This window comes from Erpetoichthys calabaricus, chromosome 1, assembly GCF_900747795.2.
Source record: "Erpetoichthys calabaricus chromosome 1, fErpCal1.3, whole genome shotgun sequence".
Taxonomy (NCBI): Eukaryota; Metazoa; Chordata; class Cladistia; order Polypteriformes; family Polypteridae; genus Erpetoichthys; species Erpetoichthys calabaricus.
Window position 1 is genome coordinate 53,366,301 of NC_041394.2, and position 20,635 is coordinate 53,386,935.

The window sequence follows — 20,635 nt, forward strand, 5'->3', positions numbered from 1 at the left end:
GACTTTAACTTTGTTAGTAGAATGCCTCCCTCCCCACCAAAAAATTGACAAAACATATATTGCAGAGTACCTTGTTTAGCTTGAATGTTCTGACAACCATTGCCTCAATAGCTTCAATTTTCAACATAGCATTAAACTACTGTTCACTTTCCACCTGCACAATAATTACAGTGGCAACAGCACAAGTTTACTTATTAGTAAATTAGGAAACAACAAAGTGGGAGGCAAAATGAGTAAGAGAGTCAGGTGAAAAAGATAGATAAACAGAGATAGAACTGAAATTACAAAAATGGAGAAAGAGAAAGTGATCTTTTGGGATAGATGGAACTTATTAAGTCACATTAAACTTTTATATCTTTTGTGTACTTTGAAATTAGTAATATCCTTTACACAAAACTTCTCCTCTAGACTCTCAATTTATTCAGACTCTCTTGATATTTGATGTCAATCTTTGAACAAGATCGATATTATACTAGAATGTACCTTACAGCAATAGCTCTGTTTTCCTGCCTACTAAATGGTCTGCATGCTCCATCTTGCTTATGGAGGTATTTACTAAAAACACAGAGTCTTGTGAACAGCCTGTGTTGCCTTTGCCATTGAGAGCAGATTAATAAAACATTGTTTAAAAATAAAATGAGAACTGTCCAGTTGTAGAAACTGACAGCAATATTTGATTGGTTTGTTTGATTGGAACTTTATTATGATAATAAAATGCTGCCAACCTGACCTGTATAATATCTCAGTGACATACAGTGCATGGTAGATTGCAGGAGGAATTTCGAGTCATACTCAGCAGTCTTTTAAAACAAGAGTGCCACATAATATATAAGAGTGCCTTCATGAATATATTTGGACAGTTGTGTTGGATCCAAAATCTTTTGTTAGAATCCACTGAAACTATGGATTCACAGAATGGCAATGAGAAACTTTGGGGAAAAAAAGTCTAGGAATGGCATATTGCAAAGCTACTGTATGTGCTCTGCTTCTTTAGTGACCTGGTACCCACAAGATGACAGGCCCACTTACCATTCATCATGGAAGGTGACAGAAGGTGGTCTCTATCTGACTGTCTCCGACTCTCTTTGAGCACACGGGGTTGGGATCCTGATCCTTCTAACATGTTGACGATGTCAGTTCTGTCAATGTTTTTCAAGGCTGCAAATAAGCTCTCCACTAAAAGTAAAGACAGACAAATTGAAAATTCACGAATGAAGCAAAATTTGAGCTGCTAAGACATATAACTAAATACACTTGCAAGAATTAGACATTGAAATCTTTAATGTATATTCTTTGCTAGTACGGACAGTGAAAAAAAATCAATGTGTGTTTTTGTTAGTACAATTATTAAAATATTAAATGTAATGTTTTTTTGTGTGCATAAATCAGGGGTGGGCAGATTCATTCCTGGAGGGCCGCAGTGGATTCAGGTTTTTGTTCCAACCCAATTGCTTAATAAAAAGCACTTATTGCACAAGTAACACTTCTGCTTCATTTTAGCAGTCTCGCTCATTAAGATTTTGAACCCTTATTGCTTATTTTGTCTTAAACAGCTGTATTCTCAGTTTTTAATGGCTCCTCATTAGCAATGAGATGCAAATGACAAAAGAAACCAGCATTTCTCCATTTAGCTTGTTTCCATTTACACCTGTGTGTATTTGTTGTGTGCTCTTTGGTTTAATTAAATACTTGGAAGGAAAGTGAAGAGGAAAAAGTGAAGGACAGAGAATTATTTATCCGTTTTAGACTTCAGATCATTTGGATGATACCCTTAGAAAGGAAAACAAAACCTAGGATATAAGAATGACCTGACATGGCAGAGTTAAAGCACTAACAAGCCATGAAGTTAAATTATTGGCAAGGATTGGTTTCTAATTAAACAACTGGGTTGTAACAAAAACCTGCAGCCACTGCGGCCCTCCAGGACTGACTTTGCCCACCCTTGGGATAAATAGCGAAACATAAGTTCATTTTTTAATTATAGTTAAACATTCAATGCATATTTTTGTTATTATACATTTTGAAAAATTGAATACATATTTTTGTCATTATTAGTGTATTATATATTATAAAAGCACCAAGTACACCAATGAAGTAATAATCTCCCAGGACAAATTGGATGGATGAAATCTCTTGCTTAGGCTGTGAGTGCCTGGAGATGCCTCAGAAGTACTGGTAGATTGCAATAGAGTGATCTGGTCTGTTCTTACTGACAATACAACCCTCACCAGGATTAGGTGAAAGAGAGTGTGTGGAAATGACTGGCTGACAAATAAATGCATATTTATGGATATTATTAACTGGTAAAAAATAACCATTTAAATAATTTCAGTAAATTGTAAATTACATCTGACTGCTATACTAACATGTGTTTTAAGATTTTAAAACTTCTCACAGCTTCATTATATAATATACTTTCAAGCCAGAAAGCATAGGGTAACTTTTAGTTTATCACTGGATATTACACTGTAATTTCACTATGTTACCAAATGAGTAAATTATAGCCTTTTTTTCCCAATTGAGCTATACCTGTTGCAATTACTTTGAACAGGTAGGGCACAACTTGATTTGGATGCTTCATCATAATGATGACATTAAGGACATAAACATGTATCTGCTACAGACACTCATGGTGTCCAAGGACAACTGTGAAAGCAAACAGACCAGGAGATGATTTCAAAAACCCTAATATGTAATCACACAAAGCTGTTGGTGAAAACCAGGGAGGCAAAACAAAACCAAGCAAATAATGACCAAAAGGACAAGAGAAAATTGAGAAACAAAGTCAGAAGAAGATAATAACCAGAATTCAAAATCCTACTGCTAAGGACTACTGGAAAAAGAAGTTAACTAGCCGTAAGAGTTGTTGTATCCACCAAGGGTGGGTGATAGATAGATAGATAGATAGATAGATAGATAGATAGATAGATAGATAGATAGATAGATAGATAGATAGATAGATAGATAGATAGATAGATAGATAGATAGATAGATAGATAGATAGATACTTTATTAATCCCCAAGGGAAAATTAAACAAAATATAATATGTTATAATAATATATTATATATAATATAATATATAATAATATAGTGCAATCCCTGGCATATCAATGCAATCACTTCCTGTGGCATCTTCAACTTATCACTGTGGTAAGGTGACATGAAATAATATAATGACGTAGTAAAAACAAAAAAAGCACATTAAAGTAAAGTCCAACATTTTCAAGTCAAAATAAAGCAAGAAAATAATGTTTGAAATGAAATCTGTACATTTAAAAATGTAACACATCTATGCATAACTTTGACTACATTGCAGTGTCTAAACTAAACAGCATGTGAAGCATGTGTGAATGATGATGTCAGTGAATGCAGTCTGAGAGTAACTAACTTACCTCTACAGAAATTTGACCAACACTGAGTATAGATTTATAATTGTGTAAAAACTCTGCTTCTGCCTCATCAAAATTAAAATCACAATGGTAAAATAGAATTGAGAAAACTTAAATTATGGTAGAAACTGATAAATATGCAGATTAAAACTCCCCAAGCACATGTGAAAACTAACTGTGTCTTACTTTTAGCTCTTTTTCCTTCACGTGTGGCCCAAAGGTTCAGCAGGGTAGAGCTCTGTTCCAACAGGGAATTGGGATTTTCCACTCTAATCTTGTTGATGTCATCCACGCTGAACTGTAGCTCTCTAGCCAGCTCTACACAGAAAAAGAACATAAGACACAAACTAATAACGATACCTGCCAATAGTTATTGGAGCTGAGCAAAGTTTGACATCAACTTTCTTTTTTAATATAAATTGAAGTTTTAACATGAACATTTAACATTTACATTTACAGCATGTTTGATGTACAAACACATTAAAATAAAAAAAATGGAACACAACTAAATATGCAACAATCTTATTACATTAATTTTTGTATTTCAGAGTCAACATGCATAAAAATTTTATCCGTCTGAAATTTATTGAAGAATCAGCCAAACTGAGATTGTCATTGAATGTATGCTAAAGTACTTTAATCATACTTGGATCTATTAAAATGAAAGGAAACGGGGGCATTCTCTGTTTCAACCTTTTTTTTCCTGAGTGACTGCCACTTGATTCCAGACTAAAATGATTCCTCTGCTGCCTAAGAGAACACATGAATGGGCAAACATTTTGTCCATTGGGTGAATGTATGCATAGTGTAAGTTTATTTGTTAAGCAATGCACATTACAAGCAAAGAGAAGTTAGACTAACACTATATAATTCATTAATATCTCACATTGTATACTCCTTACATTACAAAAAAGACATAGCAGAACTAAACAAAGTCCACAGAACGGTACCTAAGCTGGTTCTGGGAGTAAGAGGTATGAGCTATAAGGAGAGATTGAAGGAGTTATTCCTGTACAGTTTAACTGAATAATCCAAAAAATTTTTTTTTTTTAATCTGTTGGTTACCTGTAGTGATATCTAAGAAAAATCTTTAACCTCATGTTTTTATGGAGAACGGAGATTGCAAAGCTACTGATATGATATATGATATATAGTAATGGGTGCTAGCAGGGGTCAATGCTGAAGGATGAAAAATAAATCTCCAGTTACTTGTGTTACATAATCCACTTGTCACTTATCCAACTGTATGGTCACAACATCCAAAACATATGTCAAATGCTAAAATACTGTTAAACAAATACTTCTGAAAATCAGAATCGTGTAGTGTTAGTGTATGAAAGTGAAGCAATTTGAAGCTATTTCAAGCTTTTGAAATGAAGACCCACCTTCCCTCTCACTCAATGGTGAAGAATTTTGTCTTCATTTGAAAAGTTGCTTAAATATACTTGAATTTACTTCACTTGTATCTCTTCACTATGAAAACATTACATTCAGAATTGTTTTTGGCTATAATTACAAACACCATGGGGTAAGTAACACATAAAAACATAAAAAAAGATTTATAAATGACATGATTTTATTCAAAAATGAACTAAAAAGTAATTTTTAAAATTTTTTTCTGGTACTAAGATTCTGTTGGTGATATGTGACCAATTATAACCATTATCCTACATACTTTAATCAAGTTTTATATGATGTGTTATTTTCTTTCCATAATATGATGTGGGAAAGTGACTTGACAGGAATGACATTAGCGGCAGAGTGGAATCTAACCTACGATCTTAAAGTGAAACGTAATATTCATTCATGTTCATTTCTCATGTTCAGAAAATCCTAATCGTGGTGAAACCTTACACATGTGAAGTACTGAAACGTATGTTTGTCTATTGGAGAACCTTCAATCTTTCTTAGAAAACCCCAACACTTTATCCACTGAGCTAATTTTGCCAAATCACTTAAAATAGTATTTCATCAAATTTCTATATAAATGATGAAAAATTAGTAAAATAAAAAAAAGAATAATCTGTGTACATTGGTCTTGAAAATTTGACAATTTGACTGAACATCCACCACGTTAACTACTTGACCAATGCTGATTAATTGTCATATTTAAGTAATTTGACAAAACTTCAATTAATTAAAATGTTTTTTTTTAATTAATTTGTCTACTTTGGTCTTGAACCTTTGACCATTTGATCGAAGTCCAACACACTAACCACTTGACTAACACCAGTAATTCATATATATGTGTGTTGGCTAAAAGCACTATATACTGTATGAGTGTATTCACTTAAAGTATCATATAAGGAAATGAGAAATTTAAATTCGACATAATTCACGTACATATCCTTGGTCAAAACTGATGAAATATTGCATAGGCACCAGAGATCAGCATACATATAAAGTCTGAAGGACATCAGTTTGGTAAAAGTGGGTAAAAAACATTGATTGCAAAATCTGACCCAGACAAACAGAAAAGGCAAGTTGAATAAAATTGTGTAATAAAAATATTATTTTTGGATGGAGTATTTTTGGATACTTTTTAAGGGCAAATTTTGTAGAAGTTATATTATCATTAAAATTCTTCTAATATTCTAATGTCATCCTTTTCACACTTTCCAGAGTTCTGGGTAGGAAAACATACTGAATTGTATTAATGTAATCTTAGAGCATAGAATGTACACATCTCCCACTGACATTGGTGAGCCTTACATCAGATAGGGATGTATATATTATGGTGTTCCTTCTAGACAGTAATTTGTTGTACGATTTCTGCAAATTTTATCTGCTTGACTGTACACTGTGCTATTTTCTTGAATAAAATTAAGTTAAAAAAGATCGGGATGTACAGAAATATCTTACCGGTAAATATAAGTTAGTTTACCCTGTAAAATAAAAATGGCCATATTGCACTCACTCAGTAGATAGATAGATAGATAGATAGATAGATAGATAGATAGATAGATAGATAGATAGATAGATAGATAGATAGATAGATAGATAGATAGATAGATAGATAGATAGATAGATAGATACTTTATTAATCCCAAAGGGAAATTCACAATAAGTGTTTACAATAAGAGACAGTGTTTGTGTGTGTCCTGCGGTGGGTTGGCACCCTGCCAGGGATTGGTTCCTGCCTTGTGCCCTGTGTTGGCTGGGATTGGCTCCAGCAGACCCCCGTGACCCTGTGTTCGGATTCAGCGGGTTGGAAAATGGATGGATGGAATAAGAAGACAGAGGATAGCTACTAACATCCAGAAACAAATGATGGTTGTCAAAAGAAATAGTAGTTTTTATAGTTGTTATGGATGACAACAAATTTTGACATTTCTTAGATAATTAAATAGTTACAGACCACTTAATCCATTGACTACATATGTAAAATTCCTAAAAAGGATCTTCTCCCTCTCTGAGTCTGTGTACCATATCATTATTCCATCTACTGTTATAAAACAAGTTTTCTTTACCTAACCTACATAAAATCCTAATGGCTGATACGTTACACACACGAAAGAGAAAACCTAAAATTATGCACCTGAAAGTTTTTGAGTAGCTATTTTGTCCTAAAAGTAATACTTGGAGGAAGATAAGTCATCATTTTGGCAAGAGTGGCCCACCAGATGGAGCTCCTAACAGATTGAATGTAACTTGCAGCTATAAGCCGAATATCTTTTTTTTTCATTTGTACTCTAAAGCCCAAAAGGCAAATACACTAAAAAGTATGCCATTTGTTTAAAGTGTTGGACAACCTGATTGGCACTTCATATTTTTCCTTTCTGCACCCTATCATTCCTGTACTCAGCTAAAAACAGGCAATGGGCAAAACCCTGAAAATTATTAACAATTAGAAGTAGGACTGTAAAGTGCACATGTGGTTTGTTGTTTTGTTGAGTTGTTTCCCTTTTTTGTCGGAGTGATGACCTGCTCTTACTTCCAAAGTAATAAATAAGTCTGGGGTATTGGTGGAGAGACTTGCTGTCCACTGGGGTCTACAGTTAATTAACACAAAAAAAACAACACTGACCTGCCCAACTGAGGCCCAGTTGTTCTGATATTAATGCCATCTTCAATTCAGTTCTCTCCATGGCACTCATAGAGGCTGCAAAAAATATACAGATTAATAAAGCACACTAAATGTATCTCTTCTTGACAATAGATGCACATAATGGCTATGGTTAGAAGTTCACAGTACATGGGTAAATAGCAAAGAAATACAGTAATGTCTGCAATTTATTTAAAAAAAATTGACAGGGTTAAAAAAAAAAAGTAATGAATTTTACAGCAATAAAGTTACATCCCTGAAAACTTTACAGAGATTCAGTCTGTTCTTAGCTGGATTGAGAAATTAAAGAAAAAAATCACAGATTTATTTACAAGTACAGACATATACAGTATGACTCTCTTTACAGTATCTGGAAATAAAAAAAACAAAAAAAAAACAAACAAACAAACAGAAATCCTTACAATACAATACAGTTTATTTTTGTATTGCCCAAATCACACAAGAAGTGCCACAATGGGCTTTAACAGGCTCTGCCTCTTGACAGCCCCCTAGCCTTGACTCTCTAAGAAGACAAGGAAAAACTCCCAAAAAAAACCTAGTAGGGAAAAATGGAAGAAACCTTGGGAAAGGCAGTTCAAAGAGAGACCCCTTTCCAGGTAGGTTGGGTGTGCAGTGGGCGTCAAAAAGAAGGGGGTCAATACAATACAATACATTGAACAGAAGAAATCATCAATACAGTATAAAAATAAAAATTTTAGAAGTACAGAGCTTACCCATGGCTGGCTCATTCAAGGCACTATACCGCTCCCGTAGTGCCAGTGGTGTTAGGGTTCGTCTTCTGTCTTCACTGCCCACTGTCTGCCATACAGAAAAGTGATGTACCGTTACACAGTTATGAAAGCCGAGATCAGTAAATAAGTGAACATGGCCCACGAAAAGAGCACTGACCGCCTCCTGCCCTCCTTATAGAACTCTGCCTCAGGTGAAAACTATCTGAACATTATCTTCACGCTCCATTCTAAAGATGTTAAATATTAATGGAAGATGTTCATTCTACCTTGTTATACTTCCCCTCCTATGATGTAATATACTGTTTATTCAGTACATGAAGCAAATCCATTAGATGGCAAAGCCTGAATGATGGATACTTTTACGTTTTGTTATTTTAGGTTTCAGCCACAAGCCAAAAAATAGAGGTTTCCAGTGGGTTCTGTAATGTTCCTTCAGTTCCAATACTCTTTCAATAGATTTAAACAGTCATTCATTCATTCATTTATTTATTGAACACTCTTAATTCAGATTTAAGGTTATGGGCTAGCAGGTAATACGGATAGTATGAATTGACAAACAGAAAGAAACTCAGCACAGGGTGCATTTAAAGGTCTTTATTGGTAAATGTAAACTGAACTGCTTGGTTGAGTGCACAATTAAAAGCATCGCTCTTAAATTTACCAAGTGTATTTAAGTCATTGAGAAGCTTCTAAAGGTATTAATAATTACACTAGATGTTTTGCTTGCCTTCAATGTTCATCAAACATTTACAGTCTGTTCTGTGGTACATTTTCTTGTGGCTGTTTACATAAACTAAGGGTATCTTTCTTATAACAAATCAACATAGGTTTGTGTGCATAAATAAAGAAGAAATAGTGATATGTTTGAACTTTTTTAAATAAAAGGATATGAAAATGGTAGTTGTTTTATAACTAACATGATTATAAATTATTCTTTCATTTACAAATCCAAAAAAAATCAGATGGGATAAAACTCTGCATAAACTACTTTAGGTACAGAGAGTAATCTTTTCTGTATTTCACAAATTATTTAATACATTTATCACTGGCAAACAAAAACCATTTACAACATACTGAAGTGTAATTTTTAGTAAAATACATGTACAGATTGTGCATGCAATTGCAACTATATTGTAATCAGATATCAGTTTTGTTCAGGTGTGTACATTGCAAGTACCATCTACCTCTCCTGGTATAATGTTAAGGCACATTTTTTAAAAGCTGATAGATAGATAGATAGATAGATAGATAGATAGATAGATAGATAGATAGATAGATAGATAGATAGATAGATAGATAGATAGATAGATAGATAGATAGATAGATAGATAGATAGATAGATAGATAGATAGATAGATAGATAGATAGATAGATAGATAGATAGACAGATAGAAACTTTATTATTTTTCCTTAAAACAAAAAAGAGACAGTTACCACATAGAGAATACAAAGGAAAAGACAAAATAAAACAGCCCCAGGTTCCCCAATAAGCCTGGCTTTAACAGGCCTGAGACACCTGTGTCTGTTGGTATGGCTCACCCTTACCTGCACCATCAGAAACCACAGACACCACTTGTCTTCTAATCTCACATTTCTCTTATGGCCCTGATCTCTTTCTACCAAGACAATTCTCCTTCTGACTCTACAGTTAACAGCACAAGGCAGTTGTAATTTCCATTACAGGTACATCCACCCCACAATTTTTACAACCCTATTTGGCTATAGGCACACCAAATTCAAACCCCTTCTAATAGCCGCTCCTCTCAATGCATAGCAAGTCATCTGAATTCCTTAAAGAGCTATATCTCCAAAGCAGCCTTTTGCCTGAATACTTTCGTAAAGGGCCAACATGGTCACTTCACAGGGAAGAACCAGAGACTGCCTCAATGCAGCCAAGTAGAGGAGTACTATCCTCTTATTTGGCCTCTTCAGCTTCATTTAAATCATCATAATATGAATATGAAGAACGGCATAGTAAGATTTCAGACTGTATATAATACACAAATTAGTACTCTTTCAGATTCAAAAACTGTTGATCAATAACATAATAAGGGTTTACCATCAAATGTTACACTCTTCTGGAGTGTAACAAAATAAGTCCTCAATAATCGTTTTCTTAATAGCTTGCATATACCACAGCCATCAGCCACAATGCATAAGCGGAAACAATGGACCATTAACACGTTCTGAAATGACAAAAGCCATTACAAAATGAAAAAATGCACAATTACTATTCTAAATTATTGCTCTTAGTATTAGCGATGTTCCTTGAAGCACACAGAAAAAATCCCTACTTAAAATGCTGTGCTAAGCATCTATATCAGGCTTTCCTAAGGAAAATAAAATAATAAATTGTGATTTGTCTTCTAAAACATGATGATAAAGTTCCAGTCAAGGTCTTGTAAATAGAAACAAGAAAGCAAAACCTTCTCATATTTCTCATGATCAAGTTGTGTTTATTAAGGGTCAGAAATCACTACTCAACATACAGTGTATGTTCACTCTAACATATACACTGTCTATATCTGATTTTTCTAAAATATTGCTATCTGTAAATGTGGAAAAGGCTCTGAATGGGACACTTTACTCATTACTTTATGTATTTTGACTTGGAATAAATATACATATGTCAATAATGTAACTATGCTATAACCTGAAGGCTTAGTTCATTTAAACAATATAAGATGTAAATGATGCACTGTGTCAATAACTCTTTTCGCTATTGTAATCAAGCCACTTGCCACAATGAGCTTTCCGCGCATGAGAGGTCCCACATATTGACAAAGTGGCAGTGCAGGGCTGGTAGGAGGTGGTATGCCCTGCATATATGCTGGGTGTCCTGACAGAGTGATAATAAAAAGCACCAGCACATGACACAGTGGAGTACAATAAAGAGAAGACCATTTCTCCATATACAATTTTAGGGTGATTGACCTAACATTGAGGGATGTATAACTGTTCGATAAGGGACACTCTTAGGCTAGGCCGGGCAGAGAAAACACTACAAGACCTCAAGATTGTCAGGTGGCATGAAAGGAATCTTCCTTATAACTGAAAGGACCTGTTATGTTTGTGCTGAACAAAGATGAGTACAAATAGACTTGCACAGTGAGTGGTAGTGATCATGGAACTTGTTTAACAAGGGAAAAGTCAAAGACTATTTATTGTCGGAATCAAAAGTTCAGAAAGCTAGCAGGACAAATCAAAGTTGACACCAGAAGACCTTTCCTAAATTATTTTATTTGAGTACTAGTTTCTTGTCTTCTCTTTAATTGTTCAAAATGTTGGTGGTGTTTAATACAGGTGGCCACACAAACACAACTTAACACAAATGATCTTAGCCCCCACAAAATCTACAAACACAAAAGTGAAGGAATGCATGCAAAACAAATAAACAGACACAGGAGTAACAAAAAATATTCATAATCAAAAGTATTTATATACATACAGTATGATGTATAAAATAAACAAATAAATACTATAAGTAAATTAACAATGAATTCCTGACAGTACCAAGTTGCCTAGTCGAAAGTAACCAATTAAGTCAACTGAAGCTTTGGTCATGCACAACACAAGGTGCTGTAAAATTGAGTTCTTTGGTGTCTCTGAAGTACATGTGGGGCAAACCATGCCATAGTAATGATTTTATGTCTTGGCTGGGAAAAAAGCTTAGCTTTAAAAGATGTGTGACAGCCAAGATATTTCAAATCTGGGGAGAATGCTCAGTTGCTAGAGCAGGAGATAGGGGTGAAGAGGGAGAGTGACATTAATGATTTAAAGGGAGAACTTCATTGAGCTTCTGAGGTAGGGAAAGGGATGAGAACCACGCAGATAGTGAAGCAAGATCCATATAGTTTTTCTGTTCAGTTTATTATGGTGCATTCTGTGCTTCTATGTTCAACCCACCTCTGCTTGTGTTTATTTTTGTTAATTAAAGGACTATTTTTGTTTATATTTTGTCTTGTTGATGCTATTACTAGGTTGCTTCATCCTAAAATATATTTTATGTGAATATACACTTCCGCAATTTTGTAAAACAGTGAGGAAACTGGCAAATTCAATCTGGTTCGGTGTAAGTTGTCACACAGGTGTGCATGGGAGGCAGCTAAAGGGTTTGAATGAGGGCAATTCTGAACCAGACTGGGATAGGGCAGAGTGCACTGATTCTTCTTCTCGCTTCCCTGCAGACCCATCCATCCATCCATTTTCCAACCTGCTGAATCCGAACACAGGGTCACGGGGGTCTGCTGGAGCCAATCCTAGCCAACATTCACAGGAAATTCCACCTGGCCCTGGTGACATCACTTCTGGGTTGAACCTATAGATGAAGACCTTTCCGGTTCCGGCCCCCTTGATGTCATGTGCAGGCCCAAGCCTATGGTTGAAGACCCTTTAGATCTCAGCCCTTTTGACGTCACTTCCTATCCTGACCTTTAAAAGCCTCCACCTTTTCCCTACTCGCTCAGTTCTGTTTTGGACTCTGATTTGTAAACTCCAGTGCTATCTTTTTGTTTGCAATTTAGCAGGCAGGAAAACTGTATACGGGTGGCTGCCCCAAATCTTGCTATGGCTTGTGATCAAGTTTGTGACAAAGTGTTTGTATGTTGTGTGATTAGCTGACCTTCCATTCATCCTGTTTCTTTTTTTTTTAAAGAAACAAAATCACTTCTTGCTAGTCTCGCTAGTGCAGTTTATATAGTGATAAAATGCTTTATAATTTTATAACACAGAAAACGCAAATTAATAAGCAAGGCAGTGTCAATTAAAAATAAATAAATATTAAATACCTAATAAATAAAAAGACGCTAAAAATACTAGATTTGCACTGATTAAGTTTCTCCTGACCAGTTTTGATTGCATTCTTTGTGTCATACGATCTATTCAAACACACTTTGTGGAGAATTGAATTGATTGAGCAATTACTGAAACACTTTTTCACAGCTACTGTATGTGAACTCATTAAAGAGGAACAGTTACAGTTATCTGAAACAATACAGCTGTTTTCATATACTATACTGTAAATCAGCAAAAATAAAAAGCAGATCAGTGATGTCATTGGTCTAGTGTTGCACTGAGTAAGAATTGAAAAATAAATAAATAAACTCCAAAAGATAACGAGTGGTGGTGGGCTGGCTATGAACAGTTTAGTCCACACTGCCAGTGTGACTTTCCCTACTTCATACAGTGTCAAGCAGGTAGTATGTTATACAGTGTAGGTACATCACAAGGCAGTTCTGTACAAAATGATGTCACTTTATATTTAAAATGTATTTAACTTTAAAGGTGAAGTCTACAAAATAATACAAGCACTTCTATTCTGCACAGTAAAATAATAAATCATTGCTTGCACTTTGTGATGGGATAGGCTGCAAGATCTCCCACAAAAAAATGAAATATTGAACAACCCCCCATCAACAGACACAAAAGGCAATAAAATCAAAGCAACACACTGCATGAAATATCAACTGTGGTGCAGCTAGCATTGCCCTTCATCCCATACACATTGTGATGGATGGCTGTAGCCCTTTCCCAGCTGGGAGGCCAATATGTTAGAAGGACCTTGGGGGGGGGGCAGATGTGCACAGGACACTGCCTCCCCAGGAGCACTAGATGGTAACCCCCCAGGGTTGCAGTGGTACCTCAGATTCCCACAGGGCTTAATGGTAGTTTGCTGCAGCCCTGCTGGTTCCATGGATGCCACCAGGGGGAGCTTTGGAAGAGGCAGAGCCCTGCTACATTGGGCTTTCACCACACCTGGGGGTGATTCCAGATCTGGAAAATGAGACACCTGGAGCACTCCCAGGAGCAGCATAAAAGGAATGGCCTCACTTCACTCAGTGAGCCAGAGTCAGGAGGAAGAGCACGAAGCCTGCAAGTGGAGTGGGGGCAGAATGGAGAAGAGAAATGGAAGAAAAGAAAGAACTGTGTGGCATTGTGCTTTGGTGCTTGGGAACTGTGCTACTGTGGGGAGTGAAACAAAAGTGTTTCCCCATTATAATAAAGGTGTGCTGGGTGGCAAGACTTGTGTCTGTGTCTGTCTGTGTCAGGTTTGGGTGACTGGAGCACCCTCTGGTGGCCACAACATACTTTATAAATGTCTAAATTAACACTTGAACCATCGAGAATTATTTCAGCAATATAATCACCAACTCTTTTGTTCTCACTAGTGCCCATCAGCTTGGCATATTGATAATGCATCCCAACTCCAAAAAGCTATAGCTAGCCAAATACAGCTTGAGTGAACTAAAAAATAAATAATTTCCTGGCACATAGCATATCACTTACAGTATATATAAATATATATATATATATATATATATATATATATATATATATATTCACTTTAAATGTTGGCATAAGTTTTCAATAAAAAAATAAACAAACAAAAAAAGTGCAGGACTGTATAGCCGCAAGACAGCAAACTGCTTCAGTATTTATTAGCGAAACGCATAACAACACATTTCATTCAGCTGTACATATAAAATAATAAATGAAGTACAAACTAATATTTAATGGTAACACTTTGCATTTTTTTTCTTTTTCTTTTATTGTGTGTGTTCACCGGTTTTGTAGTGGATCATTCCACCAGGAGCTAGAAGGATCCAAAGGGATGCTGTTACATGAACGGCTTTCCAAACCTGCTCTCCAATTCAGTATAAAGACACTTCAGTATTTAATTTTAAAAAGCAAAATTATACTTTTCAGTAAACTTGAAGCATAAAATATATTAAGTAAAAACAACATTTTTCTATATACAGTAAATCTTCTTCTTCTTTCGACTGCTCACGTTAGTGGTTGCCACAGTGGATCATCTTTTCCCCATATCTTCCTGTCCTCTGTTACACCCATCACCTGCATATCCTCTCTCACCACATCCATAAACCTTCTCTTAGGCCTGCCTCTGTTCTTCTTACCTGGCAGCTCTATCCTTAACATCCTTTTTTTTTTGTTCTTTATTTCGCCTTATACAATTTCTTGTATTCGAAATGTGTTCGTTTTAGCATAACACTTGGGGTCAGAGCACAGGGTCAGCCATTCTACAGCTCCCCTGGAGCAATTACAGGTTAAGGGTCTTGCTCAAGGGCCCAGCAGAGTAGGATCTCTTTTGGCAGTGACGGGGATTGGAATACCAGCACCAGCTTCTGGATACCAGCACAGATCCTTACCCTCAGAGCCACCATTCTCTCAATATACTCAGCATCTCTCCTCTGCACATGTCCAAACCAACGCAATCTTGCCTGTCTGACTTTGTCTCCAAACCATCCAACCTGAGCTGACCCTCTAATGTACTTGTTCCTAATCCTGTCCATCCTCGTTTCTATATACAGTAAATAATTCATAAAATTACAGCATAACTAGCACAGTTCAAAGATTATGTAGGTAAATAGTAGGCAATATGATGGTCTGAGTATAATAATGTTTACATCACTAATCTGCTATAATTTTTTTTACTCTGAGTGGCTCATGCACCAAAAATGCTCACTGTATTTACGTTTATTTAAGCAAGTAGTTTATTTGCAAGTGACTTTTCTCACATTCCTGTGAAAGGCTCACAAGTCACATCACCAATTACACTGTCATTTCCTGGCCATCAAGTATGCTCTTTCTCCATATAGAGAATAGTATCCAGTATATACAGTTATATTTATTACTTACATGAGCAGCTTCTTGGGTTTGTTTGACTTTAACTGTATAAAATGGCATCAACATTTCATCAAGAACAACTGCTCATCAATGGGTCTGTCTGCCCTTACTTATAACATATGAGGCAGTTCTGCAAAAGGTGTGCCAAGTGTTTGACATAGCAGCAAAACTGTCAGTGTACACAGCCAACATCAGTTTTATGTGGGGAAAGAAGAATGTGCAAGATGGCACATTGTGGAGAAAGCAGCTCACTTGCAATGTTTTGACATCTACTTTGTACAGAAATACATTAAGAAGAAACAGTTGGTTTTCTTTGTGTGTTTATGCATCTACAATCAAAATATGTATGTGAATCAATATGTGAGGTTGTGTTTGAATGCAATTCAAAACATGTGCCAGCATTTCAATATAACTGTACTAAAATCATATTTTTCTCTAAAAAGGAGCCTTATTTGTAGTCTAGTATGACACTGCATCAGTCCATCCATTTTCAAAAAACAGTGCACCACTTAGTCTCACATTTGCAGGCAATGTCGGGTCTGCAATGTCTGTGAAAACTTTGCAAGTGAGCTACCATCCCTGCTGTAATTTTCACATGGCTCAATCACAATATCCACTATGTGCCACTTCACATGTTCTCTCTTCCCCATGTCAAATTCATGCTTACTGTCTTCTTATTCCATGGTTTGTGAAAAACATTTCAGTTTAATTTCAAGTGTGTTTATTGCCAGGTTTTTACCTAGCTGAAATAAATAAAGTACCCACAGCTTTCAGATTTCTTTTCTTTTCCATCATGCATAGTGAAAAAATCTGAGTGATTATAAGTATGAAATTTTTTCGTTGATTATTTTATAGTTGTCTGATTAAGACAGGCAGAAATTCACATCTAGGAAACAATGTTCAGTAATGTTGATGACAGCAGCAGGAGAAAATTTGGAAAGGTGAAAAGGATATACAAATGCAGTTAAGTGTGAGCAGGTTGACAGACAGCGATTCACACCTGGGTACCAATGTTCAACGACATGGTTTGTGGAAGAAATAGGGGGTCTTTAATGTTTAAAAAATAAGAAAAATACCATCAATCCAGTGTTTTGAATAGAATTTCAGAGTTGCAATAATATGGGCATTTGAACTGCAGAAATTTAGGAAAATATAAGGAAGGACAGGAGTGTGACATACACACCAAAGAAATAAAGATTTAAAAACAAAATTCATCGTCCATGGCATTTCTATTACTAATAAAACATTAAAAACATACTTATTAATGTTCTTGCTAAAAAAAATTCATAATAATAAAAAATATCTGTACAAATAAACATTTTATGTGTTATCTAGACTGTCTTGCCATTTACTACTTTAGGCATCAGTGTTCAAATCACCAGTCAGGTCAATGTGTTGGTTTTGCATCTTTTCATTGTTTCTGTTGTGGCAGACGCCCTTTCATTATATGTTCAAGGACAGCAGCCATGGACTGTGCAATACCTCCTGCTGGATGCTAGATGGCCGTCCCCAGGGTTGGAGTGGTGCCTGTGGGACCCAACAGGGCTACACCCAACTCCAATTCCCATGGAACCCTGCGGGAAACTGAGGCACCACTCCAACCCTGGGGGTATTGCACAGTCCATGGCGGTTTAGATTTTGATCATTACGGATTTATTTTAATGTGGTCACATGCTATTTGATCACAAAAGCTAGAGCCCATCTTTACAGTTTCTGGTGATCCAGCAGAAAAACTTTTGTGATTTCATTTTATTGCATTAACAGACCATAGACTCATGCATGCTACATTTATGGCCTTCAGATGTGAAGTAATGTCCTGCTTATATTATATGAGGAGACACTTTCCCTTTCAGTCTGCAGGATGACACGCACTATGACTTTTAACATGTTAGAAATACTCCCACAATGCTGATGTTTTAATCCACTTTACTGGCAGAAGTGAAGACCTAGAAGTGCAGTGAATATGAAAGTGCCTTATAAATATTTTCCCCCTAAATCACAAGACTGGCTAGCGATCGGAAAGTTACATGCTGATAACATATTTCAAGCAAAAACCATCCGGCTCCAATCTGTTACAAATTAACTACAGTAGTAATATGAATTAGACATAATAAGGAACCAATAAGTCATTAAAAACCTAATTGCTTGTGGGGTGTAGGTCACAGGTCAAGTATATGATTGCATGAGAATGATGTTCCTGGTGTAGATTCTGCTTGAAAATCTAGCCCTATGTAATTGAATGTTTCAAAATCACTAACTGGATGACAGGAAGGAAAATGTTTTGTTGCCGGAGTGTGTGTAGTTTGAGACTATGGAAAGGGCATTTTTCAAATATCTTTTAACATAAATGTTCTGTATGGATATACGTATTGCTTTAGATATTAATTAGACCACTAAATTTCCACCTTAGGTTAATAAAGTTTATCTAATGTAATCTTTTATCACCTGCTGCAGGGCCTTGCCATTTTCTATATGCAACAGACTACAGTGCATCTACTTAGTATGTTCTTTGCTGTGCACCCACACAAGTTAGAGACGATCTGGAGGAGACAGATTCAATTTTGTCAGCACACTTATAAATTAAAGGAATTGCTGAGCCTTCCTAACAAGACAGGTAGTGTTAAATGAGAAAGTGATGGCAGATATGTGGGAAGGCAGAAAAAGTCTTTTTTGAAGGTGCACAAAAGCACTGCAACCTAATAACCATCAGACTTGGAAAATTAGATGTTTACCAGCGTAAAATGTGCTGCTGGGTCAGCCATCTTAATTTTTTGAAAAAGAGAAGTAAGCTGATGTTACAATTGGTTAGTTACTACATGAAATATTATTGACCATTTAGTAAGTTCCAGTGATAAAACAAATGGAACAGTAAATAGTATGTTGAATGTCAGGCGGCACATTCATACTGTGATCAGATGAGGTCATGTAAAACAGTTAGAAGCGTTCTGCTCTAATTTTGCTGCCCTCTTGAGCACAAAAAGGTACTGCAACATGAAAAATGAGCAAAAAGACAGCTGCATGCTTCATGTGGATTAATCTAGGAGAAAATTATGTATGAGAGTAAATCAAAAAGCAAAGGCAATTTGAAAATTATGCAGTAACCACAATGGATAGAAAATGACACAATTCAACATGTCTGTGATGGCTTATAGGTAGTTTGAACATGCACAGCTCAGCCCTCTGCTGTTAGTATAGCTGAAGCCAAGGACAAATGAACATGGACGGTCCATTGTGGGATTGCATCATTGTTGAATAGCTCACCATAGTGAGATTTCTTTGGGCAGAGGGAGTATATCATGTTCACCAAAGGATGTTGGCTCAATATGGCAGTTAAAACAGCATGACTCTATGAAACGTTTATGAATGGGTAAAAAGGTTTAAAGTGGGAAGAACAAGTGTTATCAACTAGGTTTTACCTGGTCGACCAACAACATCATGCACACAAGCCCACATCAACATGGCAAATGTCTTTAACAGAGAAGACCAACAGATTGCGTTGCTTGCTGTAGCTGCAACATTTGGATCTCAGATCTCAGTTATGGATCTGCACATGCCATAGTGCATAGTTTCATAAATTCCCTCTGCTCAAAAACATTCAACAATGGTGCAATCCCACAAGTGAGTGTACATGTATGTGTGACCTTGGCTTCAGCTAGACTAACGGAAGAGTACTGAGCTGTACATGTTCAAGTTACTCATAAGTCATTGTACCGTTACCACATAATTTTCAATTTGCCTTTGGTTTTTGATTTACCCTCATAATTACAGGCAAAGGCCTAGGAATGAATAAAATATACACTTTCCTTTGGCAATCTCACAATTTCTTTTTGCTCTGTTGGAATGTTTCTAGGAAATAACAAGAAACAAAAGTCCTATGAAGACATGTGCATACCTTGGTACATGGTGGCATAGTGATGTTCAAGTTGCACAGGACATGCTGATTATCTTCATATTTCGTTGGCTTACGTAGGAATGAGAGGAACCCTGAAGGATCTTTGCTGCTGTCCCGCACCTATGAGCAAACAGAAAATGAGAGCTACTGTTGTTACAGAACAAGGAGAGATGCCTTTTCTTTCACAGTTTGATTTTTTTTCTCTCCTAATTCCATAACATACAAACCTAAGGTAAATAACAAACAAAAAAAAATGATAACAAGCAGAGCTAGTTCTCCCAGTTAATGTCGACTCTTTGTACTTTAAATTTTGTTCTTTGTTGCCTGATAACTTTATACCTACTTGACAAAAACTTAAATACATTATAGGTATATTGATTTTTGAAAATCGCCTTGGGTATAATTGTCTCCTAAATAAGGACTAATGTTTATATAAGTGCTGTGATAAAACTTCCAAGCTCTGATGGCAAACTCCAACAAGTAGTGATATGTGAACTGTAAGAGGCCCCTCTGCTACACAAGGAAATCCACACATCTTCAGCTTGATCTTGATTTGTTGTTTCAAACAGAGACAATCAAGCAGAACGAACACCTTTAACTAATCATACAGTTATTGTCATCCTCTAAAAAAGAGAAGGAGGGACATGCTGGCAAAGAGAGAGCAACTCCGTAAACTAGTGAGTGACAAAAAGGACAAAAAGTAAGAGGCAGATCCTGTTATTAATTGTATACTGGAAATGCAACAGACAAGCCAACCAAAAAGGGAGAGAAATAGTGTAACGTTAAGAGGAACATATATTGTAGAGGCTAGATGGCTAATGACTCTCTACCTAGAGAGAGGCACAGACACATATCCAGAGAGAAAGAGAGCACAAAGGTACCGGGAACACTAGCAAGAAACCACAGGAGCCC

General features: G+C 36.1%; 1 protein-coding gene across 1 annotated transcript in view; it reads right to left on the reverse strand.

Moving 5' to 3' along the window:
* ank1a (ankyrin 1, erythrocytic a) overlaps positions 1-20,635 on the reverse strand; it is a 638,168-nt gene that overhangs the window by 70,846 nt on the left and 546,687 nt on the right. The window contains 5 exon segments of the mRNA XM_051928287.1: positions 1,030-1,176; positions 3,577-3,708; positions 7,418-7,492; positions 8,170-8,254; positions 19,724-19,843. Coding sequence (XP_051784247.1) covers positions 1,030-1,176; positions 3,577-3,708; positions 7,418-7,492; positions 8,170-8,254; positions 19,724-19,843 — 559 coding nt within the window.